The following is a 14,861-nucleotide window of genomic DNA, read 5'->3' as shown; positions in this document are numbered from 1 at the left end:
TCACCAATATATATCGATGTATTGCTCTGCAGCATTCCTATGTACCATATATAGTAATTTATCGTTCCTCATTGATCTGTGAAACCCTCAAGACAGATTTCAACGGAGTCAACAGGCTTGAACTAGTCCATCGAGTCATCCCGCAGATTGAAGAGCTGCTGCATCACCTCGCCAGACTTGCTGCGCAGGGCATCATGGTACATGGTATTGGTGATAAACTGCTTGATCCCGTTGATCCGGGCAGCAGTGTTCGTCGCCAGATCAAAGTGGACAAACATGTCATCGAAATAAGTTGCAGCATAGACCGGTACCTCGTTCCTGGCAAGCTGAGCCTCGTCATAGAGAGCAGGCCAGTCGTCAACTTTGGCGATGATATCCGCAGCCTCCCGCACTTGCTTGAGTTCCGTGTACGACTCGAACATGTCCTTGTAGATCTAGCGGAACAAAGAGAAGTCAGAGACAAATACAGAAGCATGGGGGAAAGCCGTTACCATCTCGCCAGTAAAGAAGATCTCAGACGGCTCCGAGTCTAGTTGGAAGCGTGCATTGCCGGCCCGTTGTCTGTCCGCGGACCAAAGAGATGGTTGTCTATTTTGGTTATTAGCGTAGTACGATAAGAGTCGTCGAGAGATATTTCTTACCCTTGACAATAGATCGCTTCATGCAGGACAGCATAGAGGATCGTCTTGTCATAGCCACCACAGCCGTCAATTGCACATAGAGTCGGGTAAGTGAGGAAGCCAAACATCTCTAGGTCATTGGTGGCGCGCACGACAATATCTAAGATGATCAGCTTTCCGACGTTTCCCCCGAGTGAAGAGCGTTTCTTTACCATGCAAAGCACCAATCCCACCTACTCTGTGTTAGCTATACCCCAGAACTCAAAAGGATGATGTCTCTACTTACCATGCACTCCAAACACGATGCCTAACTGCTGGAAGCGAGCAGGGGTGAGTGTTCCGGAGGGCAAAGCCGGTGTGTTCTCCTTCAGATATTGTATAATCTTCTTCACTCGGTCAACGTCTTCAGGAAACTTGGCGTAGTACGCCGCGTTTCTCTCTTCCACCTTTTCTGATATCGGGTTAATAAACATATTGATAATCTAAATGTCGTGGGGGTACACAAACCGTAGGTTCTCTGGTAGACTGGGTCTGGCCCGTGAACCAGTGGAGCGAGTCCGCCAGTGATAAACGCTTCCTTCAGACCTTCCGGGCTGCGGTAGAGCAAGAATGTTAGTTTCTGGCAGCAGCAGAAAAAGAGCACGAGTCACGCCATACAATTTCGATAGATAAGTCACGATGCAGAAGCCACCAAAGCTTTGGCCGAGGACACTCCATTTGCGCTGGTCCGCGGGGTAGTCTTTCGTCAGACAGTGACGAACCGCCTCGCAGTCACGAACAATGTTGTCTGCGCGGAAGTTCTTCAGATACTCCGCCTGTTTAATAGCGTCGCCCTGGAGAGCGAGAGTGCCCGCCGTGACGGTTGAGCTAAGACCGGTTCCACGTTGGTCCAGGAAGAGAATCTGGTGATTCGTGGTCAGTCATAGCTCAAGTAACCAAAGAATTGCATTTATTGGAAAGGAAGTTTATCAGTTTCACTTACTTGGTACCCCTTGTTCAGCACCGGTTCAATCCAACCGTAATTCTGCGGGGCACCGCATCCATGTCCCGGTCCCCCTTGCAGGTAAAGCAGCCAGGGAAGTTTAGTTTCCTCCTTCTCCGCCTCGACGGGCTTGTTCAGCCGACTGACACTACGGGCAAAGAGCCTCAGCACGTTCTCGTTGGGTTTGCTGTAGTCTAGGGGAACGTCGAAGAGCAGCTCGGCCACCCGAAGTTTGCCTGCGGTTCCGGTCAGACTAGGAGTCTAGGGCTGTCGCCGGTATACACACACCTGGCACATTGTGGAATCGTCTATCGATCAGTTTCGCGGCCATAGTGTCTTTTGGGAGACGCTGTTGTTGATCCGGGGAGGAATTGTCGGAGAAGTTGGAAATTCAATTCTCCACTGCGGGAGAGGTACGTGTCCACGTTCCGTGTTGGTGCTTTGCTGGAGTCGCACTTGCACTTTTCCCCAAATCCACTTCACCGTCAATCTCCCGCAGAGATAAGCTCGAGGCAAGGCTGCTGACGCTCCGCAATTGCTGCTTGTGGCAAGTCCAGCCGGACTGTGTGCGATCCAACTCCATCTACACATTGTCAACCGAATGAGTCAAGACCTATAAATTGACCTTGATTTCCTTCTCCCTTTTCACAAAAAAATCATACAGGCCATGAATCCCACAAACGAGCTCATTTCACCCCAAGACGGAATCCTCCGGGATTTATGGGAAACCGCACAGGCGCCCTGGCAGTCCGGCGTGTTGCCCAGCGCGGACAGATTAGCTCGCGCCAGGGCTTCTCTTCCGACTACGCTACCAGACACCGGCGTCGGGTTTGAGTCCATCCAAGAACACGTCATGGAAGATATTGTGCCTGCGTTTAACGCCGCCAGCATCAGCCCCAATTACTACGGCTTCGTCATCGGCGGCGTTACGCCCGCAGCGCTCTTCGCGGATAATGTCGTCTCGGCCTACGACCAGAATGTCCAGGTGCATCTCGCAAATCACTCCATCGTGACCGATGTCGAGTTCAATGCTCTTGGTCTGCTTCTGGATCTCTTGCAGCTCGATCGTCCAGTATGGCACAATGGCACCTTTACTACGGGTGCCACGGCGAGCAATATCCTCGGTCTAGCTTGTGGCCGTGAGCATGTTCTTAGAAGGGCCGCAGAGAAGAAAGGGAGCCTAGTGAAAAGTGTTGCAGAAGACGGCTTGTTCGAAGTCTTGCAGGCACTGGGTCTCTCTGGGGTTCAAGTCCTCTCAACACTGCCGCACTCGTCTCTGGTCAAGGCAGCGGGCGTGCTAGGCATTGGTCGCGCGAATGTGCACAATATCTGTCGCGCAGATGATCCCCTCCGCTTTGACACGGAGCGACTCGAGGCGGAACTAGCAAGAACCGACAAGGCTAGTATCGTGGCTGTCTCCTGTGGAGAAATAAACACCGGCCGTTTTGCCACAACTGGTCTAGAGGACCTGAGTCGAATCCGTCAGCTGTGTGATAAGTACGGCTCCTGGTTGCATGTAGATGGAGCCTTCGGCATCTTCTCCCGAGCGTTGGACGACACGCCCGAGTTTGCAACTATTAAAAAGGGAGGCGAGGGCATGGAGCTGGTAGACTCGATAACCGGCGATGGGCACAAGCTGCTGAATGTCCCCTACGATTGCGGGTTTTTCTTCTGCAAGCACCCCGACCTCGGAGCCCAGATCTTCCAGAATGCAAATGCAGCCTACTTGACGGCTGGGAGCGCAAGCGGGCCTACTATCCCTTCGCCGCTCAATATCGGGATCGAGAACTCGCGCCGGTTCAGGGCATTGCCTGTCTATGCGTCTCTGCTTGCGTACGGAAAAGAGGGATATCGCAAGATGCTAGAGCGTCAGATTCGACTCGCGAGGATGATCTATGGCTGGATTTACGAGCATCCGCAGTACACGGCTTTGCCGGGATCCGGGTCCAAGGCTGAGTTGCTGGATCAGACATATATGAATGTTTTGTTCCGTGCTAAAGACGATGCTTTGAACGGTGAGCTTGCGGCGAGGATCAATGCCACATCCCAGATATTTGTCTCGGGCACCAGCTGGCAGGGATCGCCGGCTTGTCGGATTGCAATTTCGAATTGGAGAGTCTCTGAGCAGCGGGACTTTGCGTTGGTGACTTCGGTCCTCGATAAAGTGGCCATATAATGCAACTCGTGAAATCTATAGATCAACATGACGGAACATATTCCCCTTAATATATATAATGCACCCAACAGGTACTCCAATACTATTTTCTCTCCATGTAACTGGATCAGCGACGACGACCGGCGCCTCCCATATTCTCTGCTCGGTCTGCCATGCTGACCACTTCACCAATACCCGCAGCTTCCTGCTCATCTTCGAGGGCGGTGATCTCTTCACGACTATCCCACCATTTCTCTTCCGCCATATCAAACGCAGCCTTGCGGAGCTCCTTGACTGTCTTTTCAGCAGAATCTGCCTTATGCTTCATCGTCTCAATCAAATACTTCTGCCACTCTTCCGAAGTGCGATTGAAGAACTCTCGCAGACTTTCGAAGGGACGAGGAAGTGGTCTGCTGTCATCCGAGCCTGCGTCTTGCTCTTCCACCTCGAGTTGTTCCATTTCCTGAGTAACAGAAGGAACCGTCACCTCTGTTGGGGCGGGCGACGATGTATCAAGAGACATAGTATCGTCTTCCTCGTCCTCATCCATGCCGTCTTCTTCTTCTTCGTCGTCTTCGTCCATGTCCTCATCGCTATCTTCTTCATCCATGAGACCCCAGTTCTCGGGCTCACGGAAGAAAATCTCTTTGACACCGTCCATCTTGACCAGATCGATCGAGTACATGTCATCAAATGTGAATTCACGATCACCTTTTTCAAAGGTTCCACCGAAGATAAAGAGCGTGTCTTCTTGCACAGCTAGCTGGGCATTGAACCGCCTATGCGGCATCTCAAAACGAACCACAGCAGGCTTCGCAGGCTCAACAGATTCATCAACCTTGGGCGTATTCAGCTGCATTGCCTCATCCACGTCGTCGTCGTTATCCGCGAACACCCCCTTGGCCTCTAGAGCTTTCAAATTCTTCAAGAGCTCCTCCTCATCGGCCTTGCCGCGGTTACGAGATTTCATGGCCTGGTTCGCTTGCTGTTTCTTGCCTGGCGCGCGCGGCCGGCGCAAACTCAACGGGAAGAACCGGTTCCGGTCGGTGTTCCAGGCAAACAGCGTGTCAAAGAACTCGCTGTCAATACCTTCCTCTGTAAGCTCCACGTCATGGACACCGCCAAACATGATCCCACGCCCCTTGTGGTAAGCCATGGTAGAGCCTGCACGTGCGGGATTCGGGGTATTGGCGGGCTTCTTCCTCCGCTCCCAGCGCACAGTTGGCCCGACTGACATAGGTGCATCCGCGGCGGCGGGTGTGATGCGAAGAAACCAGGTGTCTTGGTGGACCATGGGCCGCAGAGCCATGCGCTGAGGTTGTCCCTTGGCTTGTTTCCCGCCACCACCTCCGGCTGCTGCTTTGACGCGAGAATACCCCCCGTACAGAACAGCACCAGTTTCGTGGGGCAAGAGAGAAAAGGAGGATCGGGGGTCGGGCTTTTGCGAGGCGAGGGATAATGTGGGATTGAACCAGGAGTATTTCTGGCAATCGTATATCCACAAGTCCTGCAGATACTTGGTCTGCTGAGACGTATCTTGGAATCCGCCGAACAAGATAATGTAGTTCTTGTAGTAGGTCATCCGGTGGCCGCTTCTAGCCGGAGGACCCTTGCCCTTAGTCTCGAGACGAGACCATTCTCTGGTTGCCGGATCCAGATGCCAAAAGTCATTGTAGTGGTAAAAGGTGCCTTGCTTGGGTGACGAAAACTCCCCTGTTTCATAGTCAGATCAATGTATATCTCAACTGTCCAGAACCCTATTTTCATACCTCCGAACAGATATACACCTCCGGTATTCCCTCCTCGACACCACGCATGTCCACTGCGCGGAAGCGGAGTGTTGGGGCTCGTCACCTCCTTCCACTCGTCACGATCAAGGTTGTATATGAACAGGTTGTTGAAAAACTTTGCATGTGTCCCGTCATAGTACTCGCCTCCAAAAAGCAGCAGCTCGTTCCGGTTGGACGGAGACGCAAGCACCGTGGCAGAGGACCGCGGCACCGGAGGCTCTGACACAACCTCGGTGACTTTCAGAAACTTGGCCTGCTCTTCGGCGTACTGGGCGAGGATCGCGTCCAGGTCTGCGTCCTCGGCGTCGCTGTCTGCATCGCGGCCCTTGGCTTTCGACTTCTTTTCCTTCTGCGCGGTCTTCTTGGATTGCTTCGCCGCAACCCGGTCCTTGTGCTCGGCAGACTTCTTGTTCTTCTTGCCCATGTTGGCTGTCTGAGCTGGTCCAGCTCTACAGGGTTGTCCGAGACGAATTGGAGGTGCGCCGAGTCTTTCAGAGTCGCTGGTTATCGCGGGGCAAAAAAAAAGTTGGTTCCCCACAGTCGCTTCTTATCGCATATCGGCTAGTCCAGGTGCTGTATGCGACAAATGGCACCAGTTGAAATATGGATACGTACCTGGGGACATAAACGTTCCAGTCGAAGGAGTCTAGAGAGAAAAACAAGAAAGAAAAATAAATATGAAATGCTTTCGTCCAAGGCGTTTCGTTTCGAGTCCAAACCCATCTAAATAGTACTTATCACACCGCCCACGTGCCTCGACGCGACCCGTGTTTGTCGCGAGACCGAGTGTGTTTGTTCGCAATCTTGCTTGCTTGCTTGAGCACACCGACCGAGTACCTGGGGGAAGAACTAGCCATGCACGACACCCGCCTCTATGACGAAGAATAACTTGGCCACTCATCTTAAATGGCTACTGAATCGAGGTCCGTCCTTTTACCCGTCGTTGGCTCCGGACGCCCACCCGCGTGTTGAAGATCGCGTGTCCCAGCAACCCACGCCGCCCGCCGACGAGGCGGACCTTCTTGATGACGATTTTCTGGACGACGTCGACGATGTAACTACGGACGAAACAATGGCGCGACTGCTCTTTGCTCCCGAGTCCGCGAGCAAACCTCGGATGCTCAGCCGCCCCGACTCTCTCCCCCAGAAGACACCATCAACATCCAGAAAAAAGTCTCCGAAACAGACCAGTGCCGTTCAAGGTGAGTTGCAAACGACGACAAGCTCGAGTAGACATGAACGGACTAATAAAAGCGTGTGATGAACAGGAACCAAACATGACCCACCATCCTCGTCCTACAAGCAAGGCCGTTCTAAAGCCACACCGCTTCGGTCAGACCCTGAATTTGGTGGAGACTCGCCATTTGGTCCCGTCGAGTCAATTGACTTGACGGGAGATGTTGATCGGTCTTCGGCCAAAATCGAGCTTGGGGAACGGCGACGACTATGGACCGAGGAGGCCGCATCACGCGCGACGCCCGTCGAGAAACGAGGAAAGAAACGGAAGAGCGACGAGTACAAGTCAGATCTCTTGTCACCATCCAAGCACGCGTCGAAAGTGCGGACACCCTCGAAAGCGGACAGACCGCCACACTCCAACGGGTCAGTCTCACGTACGGCTGGCAAAACCGGTTCTTCCAGTACAGTGAAACCGCCTCAGGCTGGCTCTCCTGCCCCTCCACGAATACACAAAAAGCGGGAGATTGCGGATTCTGACGATGAGGATGATCCATTTGACAGTTGGATTGGTGGCATCGACGAAGTCGATGAGATGATGGTGGATGCCATATCATACCCAAAACTCCCAGAGGTTAGCCCAACAGGCAATGGGAAAACGAACGGGCCTTCGGCAAGTGCATTGCCTGGAGATACATCCAGCAAACCACTACCACGCCCGCAGCCGTCAGACCAGGCAAAGACAAATGTGGTCGCCAAAGACTATAGCGCTCCGCAACCAACCCCATGGCCGAAACAGGCAAGCTCCCAAGAGAAACCTGAGGATCTTGTGCGATTCTTGGCTCTTCCGCCAGACTCCCTCGTGCAATCCCTCGCGCAGGGGAAGAATACTCTGCAAAAGAATGCTGAGGTCGTTTACCAGCAGGCAATGGAAGGCCGACCCGCGCCGGAACTCATTGCCGAGAACAAAACGCTGATTTCCAGGATTCAGGCCATTGAATCTTTACAAACAGAACGAGATGCTCTCAATGACTGCATAGCTCGCAGGGAGGGCCTCAAGCAAACGCTGATGACAGCCATCTCTCAAGGCCTTGACCCAACAACCATGCCGGAGCAGCTTGCATCAAGTCGAGCGGTTGAGACAGAACGCGAGCAGATCGAGACAAGGATCTGTAGTCTTCTGCCCCAGGCCAATGTGTTCGAGTCCACAACGAGTTCGCGGGTTACCTACTCTGACTCGCCGTTGCAAAGTTCTCACAAGGAACCTACACGACCAGTGAGTTGTGTTCCAGACACAAGTTTCAGTCGACCCTCGCAACCGGCCTCTTCATCACGACCCACCTTCAAACAGTCAACACCCCGGAAGAACCAGTCATCCTTCACGCAAGCCAACGAGGCAAGAGTGGAGACCAGCCTTTTCGACTATGACAATGGCTGCATATCTCGAAATATGGGATCCCCACCGCTCGATAACATGGATCTCGACGAATTCGATTGGGATGCTGGTGACGACGACATACTTGAAGCAGCAGCCAGCTTCGAGGACCACTCCGCACCCGTCCGCGAACGAGAATCCCAACCCCGCAAGGTCTTTGCAGAAACGTCTGGCAATACCCCGCGGGCGCCAACGATCAAGAAGTCCCCCGGCCGCAGCGCCTTTTGGTCTAACCACACATGGTCTCACGAAGTTCGGACGGTCCTCAAGGACCGATTTCACCTCCGAGGTTTCCGTCCAAATCAGCTCGAAGCGGTAGATGCAACTCTTGCTGGCAAAGACACATTCGTCTTGATGCCCACGGGTGGCGGAAAGTCCCTGTGCTATCAATTGCCTGCTGTTGTTACCAGCGGCCGCACGACGGGAGTAACCATTGTCATCTCTCCACTTCTCAGTTTGATGCAGGACCAAGTGTCCCACTTGCACAAATTGAACATCAGCGCTTTCTTGATCAATGGAGAGTCGGATAAGAATGAACGCCAGTGGATCATCAATCAGCTTTCCAATGAAGGGGGCGACGGTATGGAGTTACTCTACATCACGCCGGAGATGATCAACAAGAGCACGGTTTTGGTGAGGGCATTAGAGAAGCTTCATCGGATGCAGAAACTCGCACGCATTGTCATCGACGAAGCCCACTGTGTCAGCCAATGGGGCCATGACTTCCGACCCGATTACAAAGAGCTTGGAGAAATTCGTGCCAAATTCCCAGGTGTTCCAGTTATGGCCTTGACGGCAACCGCCACGGAGAATGTGAAAGTGGATGTTATACACAACCTCCAGATGACTGGGTGCGAGGTGTTTTTGCAGAGCTTCAACCGCCCGAATTTGACCTACGAGGTGCGACCAAAGGGGAAGAACGACGCGACGCTCGCCAGCATTGCAGAAACCATTACGAGTTCTTATCGAAATCAGTGCGGCATCATTTACTGTCTCTCACGGATGACTTGCGAAAAGGTTGCCAAAGAACTGAATGAGAAATACAAGATCAAGGCCAAGCATTACCACGCAGCGATGAAACCCGACGAAAAGGCAAGGGTGCAGAATGAATGGCAGATGGGCAGGTGTCATGTTATCGTCGCAACCATTGCTTTTGGGATGGGAATTGACAAACCGGATGTTCGATTCGTCGTCCACCACAGCATTCCGAAGAGTTTAGAAGGGTACTACCAGGAGACCGGTCGTGCGGGCAGAGACGGGAAGCGCTCAGGCTGCTACCTCTACTATAGCTACGGAGACACAGCCACGCTCAAGCGTATGATCGATGATGGAGACGGCAGTTTCGAGCAGAAGGCACGCCAGAAACACATGCTTCGGAATGTTGTACAGTTTTGTGAGAATCGCAGCGACTGTCGACGAATCCAGGTCCTGGCTTACTTCAACGAATACTTCCGTCGAGAAGACTGTGGCTCCTCTTGTGACAACTGCAAGTCTGACTTGGTGTTTGAGGTTCAAGATTTTTCCCAGCACGCATCCTCGGCCATTAAAATTGTGCGGCACTTCCAGGACGAATTGGCCGAGAGGGTTACAATGCTTTACTGTGTCGATCTACTTCGAGGAGAGCTGAAGAGGGCCAAAAACGCCTCGCATAAACAGATCCCATGGTATGGGAATGGGTCTGATCTGGACCGGGGTGAAACAGAACGGCTGTTTTACCGGTTGCTCGGTGAAGACGCGCTCGCTGAAGAGAATGTCATGAACGGAAAAGGCTTTGCCACTCAATACGTCAGGCTCGGACGACGGGCCGCAGACTTCGAGTCTGGTCGGCGTCAGATGAAATTGCAGGTTCGCGTCTCTCCGAATGGCAAGGCCAAAGCGGCTCGGCCAGCGCAAAAGCCGGCGACTGCCAAAAGTACCCAAGGCTATCCGCAGTCGACAATGGTTTCTTCGCCCATTCAGTCGGCGAATGATCGCCGCGCCGCCCGCTTCAAGAAACCCACTGGCCAAGCGGATCATTACTCAGAGGATGACGAGAGTGATGGATTCGAGCCGCTTCGAGTTGCTGGGAAACCGAGTGCACAGAAATCCCGCGAATTAGGGCCTCCCATTACCAGAGACCAAAAGATGGATCAGCTGGACCACCTTCACCGGGCTGTCGCTGAGGACTTCGAGGTGACTGCCAAGCGGTACCTGCAAGATGTAAGAGGCTTTTGCGATTGTTCTAACAGCTCTGTGGAAATGCTAACATACTCATAGATCGTTATTGAAAAGGGTCTACGCTGCCAGCCGTTCCCTGACCATTTGCTGCGCGAGATGGCCATTTCATTCCCCACAGGTAAATTGCGTTCTGCCACTATAGGCGTTGGGTCGAAACTGATCATTCTATAGATCTCTCAGAGCTATCTGCCCTCCCAGGTATCGACCAAGACAAGGTGAAGCGCTATGGACACAAGATACTCAGATTGGTGGAGAATGCCAAACGGCGCTACCACGAATTGAAGCAAGAAGAGGAGACCAATGGCATCGTTCCGGATCCGAACCATCACAATGTCATCAATCTCAGCAGCAGCGACGAGTACAGTGACGATGGTCTTTTTGGGGATGACGCCTCAGCTTTCGATCTGGATAATCCTGTGGAGAACGATGCCATCGGCGACATCACCAGTCGCTATTTTGCCCCTCCGCCGTCTCCAGGCTACGATTCGGGTGATGATGTTAATCCTGGTTCCGCGGCTTCTGGTGGTGCTCGGTCTCGCAAACGTCAGCCCAGCAAGCGGCCGGCACGACGGAAGAATGGCTCGTCGGGTGGCTGGAAGGGAAAGGCTCCGAAATCCAGAGCCAAGACTGGTGATCGTGCCCCGAGAGGTGGCTCTGCGTCCCGAAAGACGACAGCCAAAGCCAAGACACCAAAATCCACCATTGGCATGATGCCTATCTGAGCCTGTTTCTTGTCGAGGATGATGTTTTGATTGGCGTTTTCAGCATGAAGCATTTTGTAGGCGTTTCCCCCGGTGAACCGATTTCATTTGCGTACTAGTACACATGGTCTTTTAGTGTGAGGTTCATTATTTGGTTCATTTCCTCGATGCTATGAAATGCAGACAATAGATATCCATACCACCAGAGTTGAATTTATCTCAATTAGTGCCTAATTCGCCCATTCAATCTCCAAGGGAGCGCCCAAAATCGATCAACCGCAGGCGTCGTGCGTCCCGTGGATGGAATTGCGCCACTTTAGCCCTCACCAAAAACCTGCAGGTGGCTGAGTCGCGCGGGACATCGACATAGGAGATGCCGCTCTCCAGCAGCGCGTCCAGTAGAGAATGCATTTCTGTGGCCGCAGCTTGCCGTTTGTTCATGGGAGAAGCATCATTGTCTCCATTGGTTGTGCTGCGGCGCACAAATTGATCGATCCGCTGCTGCCCGCCATCCTCTTCCTCGGCCGACTGCTTTGGTTTCTTTGGTTTCCCGTGTGCCGTATATCCCGCCCGCAGAGTAGCATCCGATACCTCCAGGGCATCGCCGACTGTCGGTCCGCCAAGGTCCTCAGCGGCGAGCATGGGCGCAAGCGTTTCGTCCACGAACTTATCCAGCGAGATCTTGAGATCGCTCGACGCGCGGTCGAACTGCTTATTTTTCTTTTTCTGCTGTGCGACTTGCTCCCGAGCCACCTGCGACGGCGTCTGTGCTTCCTTCCGCGCATTGTCGTTGCGGATTCGCTCGATCCGCTCGCGCAGCCCGCTAGCTATCGAGCGAGAGTCGCGCAAATTCGCGTCCTCGATGCGCAGGCGCTCACGGTCAACAGACAGTTTCTCGGCTGTCACTCGGACCGAGACCTTGCTGTCCTTGATGAGCTGGGTGGTCTCTCCAATGGCCAGTAGCGAGGGAAGCGGTGACTGCGCGTCGGGAAGCTCGTCCTCGGACTGCAGCAGTGAATCATACGCCTCCTTGGCTCTGCGCGCTTGTGAGACGCGTTCCCAGGGATCTGTGTCTGCATTGGAGACTTCCAGGGAGTTGGACTCTCGCAGCTAGACGCAGTGTTAGCTATCGCAGCTCTACAGGAATGACAGATGGGTTGGAAGTACCTTTCTCAGTTCTTCTTCCTGGCGTCGAACTTGCTCTTGCAATGATTGCAGCGTCGCATCTAGCCTTCGAGTATAGGCTTGCAGAGTCGTTGTGCTGAGTGGCTCTTTGGCATACTCAGCCTCTGCATCCTGGCGGTTATTGACAAACTGCTGCACCTTCTTCACGGTCTCTTCGGCCACATCCATTGTCCTGCTGGTGCTGCTCAGTACAATCACAGACGAAACACAAACACGGCATTGAGTGGTACACCGCACGTGACTGCCTCCTAGTGGCACACGTGACTCTCCTGAGTTCTCGTCACATCCGTCGCTCATCTTCTTTTCTTCTCCGGCGACTGTCCAGGCATTCACTTTGGTTTTCGTGGCCTGTTAAATCTTCTCCTTTTCCCATCCCCGTCCCTTCTCGACCTTCTCAGCCCTCTTCTCCAGCACTCCCCTCCCCCTCCCGGCCCGAGGCTTCAGTGGTACCCAAGGCTCAGTACAGCTTGAACATCTTCCCTACCCGATTTCCTACATTCCGGTCATCTCGTTTTTTCTTCTCTTACCGTCGCTTTCATCACGACCTTCATCACCCTCACCCAGCCTCATACCCTTTCCGCACATCTCTACCGGTCACCTATCACACGCTTTCCATCTGCTTATCCTGACCTGCACTCCCCGTCCCGTCACGGCACTCCCTTCCAGCACCTCAAAAGCACCAAATTCTCCCTCTCCCGTCCACCGCCAGCACCAGCAAGTTTTCTTCAGAACCTCTGGTGTACATAAAACGATCATCATTCAAGAAGAAAGCAGATTGTCATTTTTGACACACCTTCGACCTTTCACGTAAAGAATCAAACAGCCCAGTGAACGACCATGTCAGCTTCCCCAACCAACAACCTGCAGTCGACGAAGCGTCCTCTTGAGGACCCGTCTTCGCCCTCAGGCCCCAACGACCAGCCCGAGGCCAAGCGTCCCGCATTGGACAAAGTAGTCCGGGACGACGGTGACGCCGAGACCGAGAAGATCCCCACCATCGATGGTTCGAAGGATACCCAGGAAGACACCGTCGTCCCTGATGCACCCAATGGCAAGGTACCCAGCACCGAGACCCAGCCTATTCAGTCGACTGCCTCGCATGGCGAACGCGCCGGCTCCCAGTCCGATCAGCAGGGTCCGCCCCAGGATGAGACGAATTGGGTGCATATTCGTGCCGTAATCTCCAGCCCGGAGGCAGCTACCGTCATTGGAAAGGGAGGTGAGAATGTGTCCCAGATCCGTCGTCTGTCGGGTGCCAAGTGCACCGTCAGCGATTATTCTCGGGGTGCCGTGGAGCGTATCTTGACCGTGAGCGGCCCCCAGGATGCCGTTGCCAAGGTAAGTCTGTCTTCTCTTCTTTGTCTGGATTACATCTAACAGGACGCCCAGGCGTTTGGTCTGATCATCCGTACCCTGAACACTGAACCCCTCGATGCCCCTTCCACTGCCCAGTCCAAGACGTACCCCCTGCGTTTGCTAATGCCGCACATTCTCATCGGCTCCATCATCGGCAAAGGTGGTAGTCGCATCCGTGAGATCCAGGAGGCATCCGGTGCGCGGCTCAACGCCTCCGACGCCTGCCTTCCACTCTCCACCGAGCGTTCCCTCGTCATTCTCGGCGTGGCCGATGCTGTGCACATTGCTACCTACTACGTCGCAGTCACCCTGGTTGAGCAGCTGACAGAGCGTTTCGGCGGTCCCGCGGCTTCAGCCTACGCCACCCGCAGCGGCGGTCCTGCGGGCGCCGTTCCCGGCGGCATGCAAGTGGTTCCATACGTTCCTCAGCCAGCCGGCGGCCAGTACGGCCATCCGGACACCTTCAAGCGACACCACCCCCACCCCAACCGCGCCCAAGCCGGCGCCTACGGTGTTCCCTACATGCATGGCCAGCCTGCTCCCACTCCCGTGGGCCAGCCGGCAATGCCCTATGGCGGTGCCCCGCACACTCCTTATGCTGGAGCCGGTCCTCACCAGCCCGCGCCCTACGCTGGTGGACCGCAGCCGAGTCCCGGCCGCGGTGCTCCACAGCAAGCTCCCCAGGCTCCGGTGGGCGGCGCCATGCCCGGCCAGCCACTGACCCAGCAGATCTACATCCCCAACGACATGGTCGGAGCCATCATTGGCAAGGGCGGCGCCAAGATCAACGAGATCCGTCATCTGAGTGGCAGCGTCATCAAAATCAATGAGCCCCAGGAGAGCAGCAATGAGCGTCTGGTCACTATCACCGGTACCCAGGAGTGCAACCAGATGGCTCTGTACATGCTGTACTCGCGACTTGGTTCGTTTTTGCTTCCCCGCCTATGATATGAGTCTATACTAACTTCCATCCAGAGAGCGAGAAGCACCGAGTCTGATGAGATCGTGGGAGTCTAGGTTTGCCGTCGTTTCCTCCATAAAAGCTTACGGTGGTCCATGTTTTTCTTTTCTGATTGTTTCCTCACGGAGTGTGTCTTCTTTTTTTTTCACCTTCTTGTTGTATCTTATCTGAGGCCAGCGATCCGACCCTTTGCGTCCTAATAGTGAGATCTGATCTTTTCAACCCGAAGCAGTAGTTTTGTCTTTCTTCTACCCATATCTTATTATCCATCATCTTTTCCTCT

At 53.9% G+C, this 14,861-nt stretch overlaps 5 protein-coding genes across 5 annotated transcripts; 2 read left to right on the top strand and 3 right to left on the bottom strand.

Moving 5' to 3' along the window:
* Window positions 1-122: 122 nt before the first annotated feature.
* On the bottom strand, window positions 123-1,933 carry PFLUO_LOCUS2572 (uncharacterized protein; the record flags this gene model as incomplete). The annotated part of the gene is made up of 8 exons (XM_073779726.1): window positions 123-434; window positions 492-588; window positions 642-780; window positions 907-1,071; window positions 1,128-1,213; window positions 1,278-1,522; window positions 1,603-1,838; window positions 1,891-1,933. 8 exons carry the CDS (start codon window positions 1,931-1,933, stop codon window positions 123-125), a joined length of 1,323 nt encoding a protein of 440 aa, XP_073636652.1.
* Window positions 1,934-2,269: 336 nt separating this feature from the next.
* Window positions 2,270-3,778, top strand: PFLUO_LOCUS2571 (uncharacterized protein; the record flags this gene model as incomplete). Its single annotated transcript, XM_073779725.1, has 1 exon — window positions 2,270-3,778. The coding sequence occupies one exon, from the start codon at window positions 2,270-2,272 to the stop codon at window positions 3,776-3,778; it is 1,509 nt and encodes a 502-aa protein (XP_073636651.1).
* Window positions 3,779-3,884: 106 nt separating this feature from the next.
* PFLUO_LOCUS2570 (Kelch repeat-containing protein 3) lies at window positions 3,885-5,971 on the bottom strand (the record flags this gene model as incomplete). The annotated part of the gene is made up of 2 exons (XM_073779724.1): window positions 3,885-5,470; window positions 5,527-5,971. 2 exons carry the CDS (start codon window positions 5,969-5,971, stop codon window positions 3,885-3,887), a joined length of 2,031 nt encoding a protein of 676 aa, XP_073636650.1.
* A 5,348-nt stretch (window positions 5,972-11,319) lies between these two features.
* PFLUO_LOCUS2569 (uncharacterized protein) lies at window positions 11,320-12,429 on the bottom strand (the record flags this gene model as incomplete). The annotated part of the gene is made up of 2 exons (XM_073779723.1): window positions 11,320-12,186; window positions 12,244-12,429. 2 exons carry the CDS (start codon window positions 12,427-12,429, stop codon window positions 11,320-11,322), a joined length of 1,053 nt encoding a protein of 350 aa, XP_073636649.1.
* Window positions 12,430-13,098: 669 nt separating this feature from the next.
* On the top strand, window positions 13,099-14,615 carry PFLUO_LOCUS2568 (PAB1 binding protein; the record flags this gene model as incomplete). Its single annotated transcript, XM_073779721.1, has 3 exons — window positions 13,099-13,599; window positions 13,642-14,539; window positions 14,593-14,615. The coding sequence occupies 3 exons, from the start codon at window positions 13,099-13,101 to the stop codon at window positions 14,613-14,615; spliced, it is 1,422 nt and encodes a 473-aa protein (XP_073636648.1).
* Window positions 14,616-14,861: the final 246 nt, after the last annotated feature.

The sequence above is a fragment of the Penicillium psychrofluorescens genome (genome assembly GCF_964197705.1).
Source record: "Penicillium psychrofluorescens genome assembly, chromosome: 2".
In the NCBI taxonomy this organism is placed as follows: Eukaryota; Fungi; Ascomycota; class Eurotiomycetes; order Eurotiales; family Aspergillaceae; genus Penicillium; species Penicillium psychrofluorescens.
This window is presented reverse-complemented; position numbering and strand designations above follow the sequence as displayed.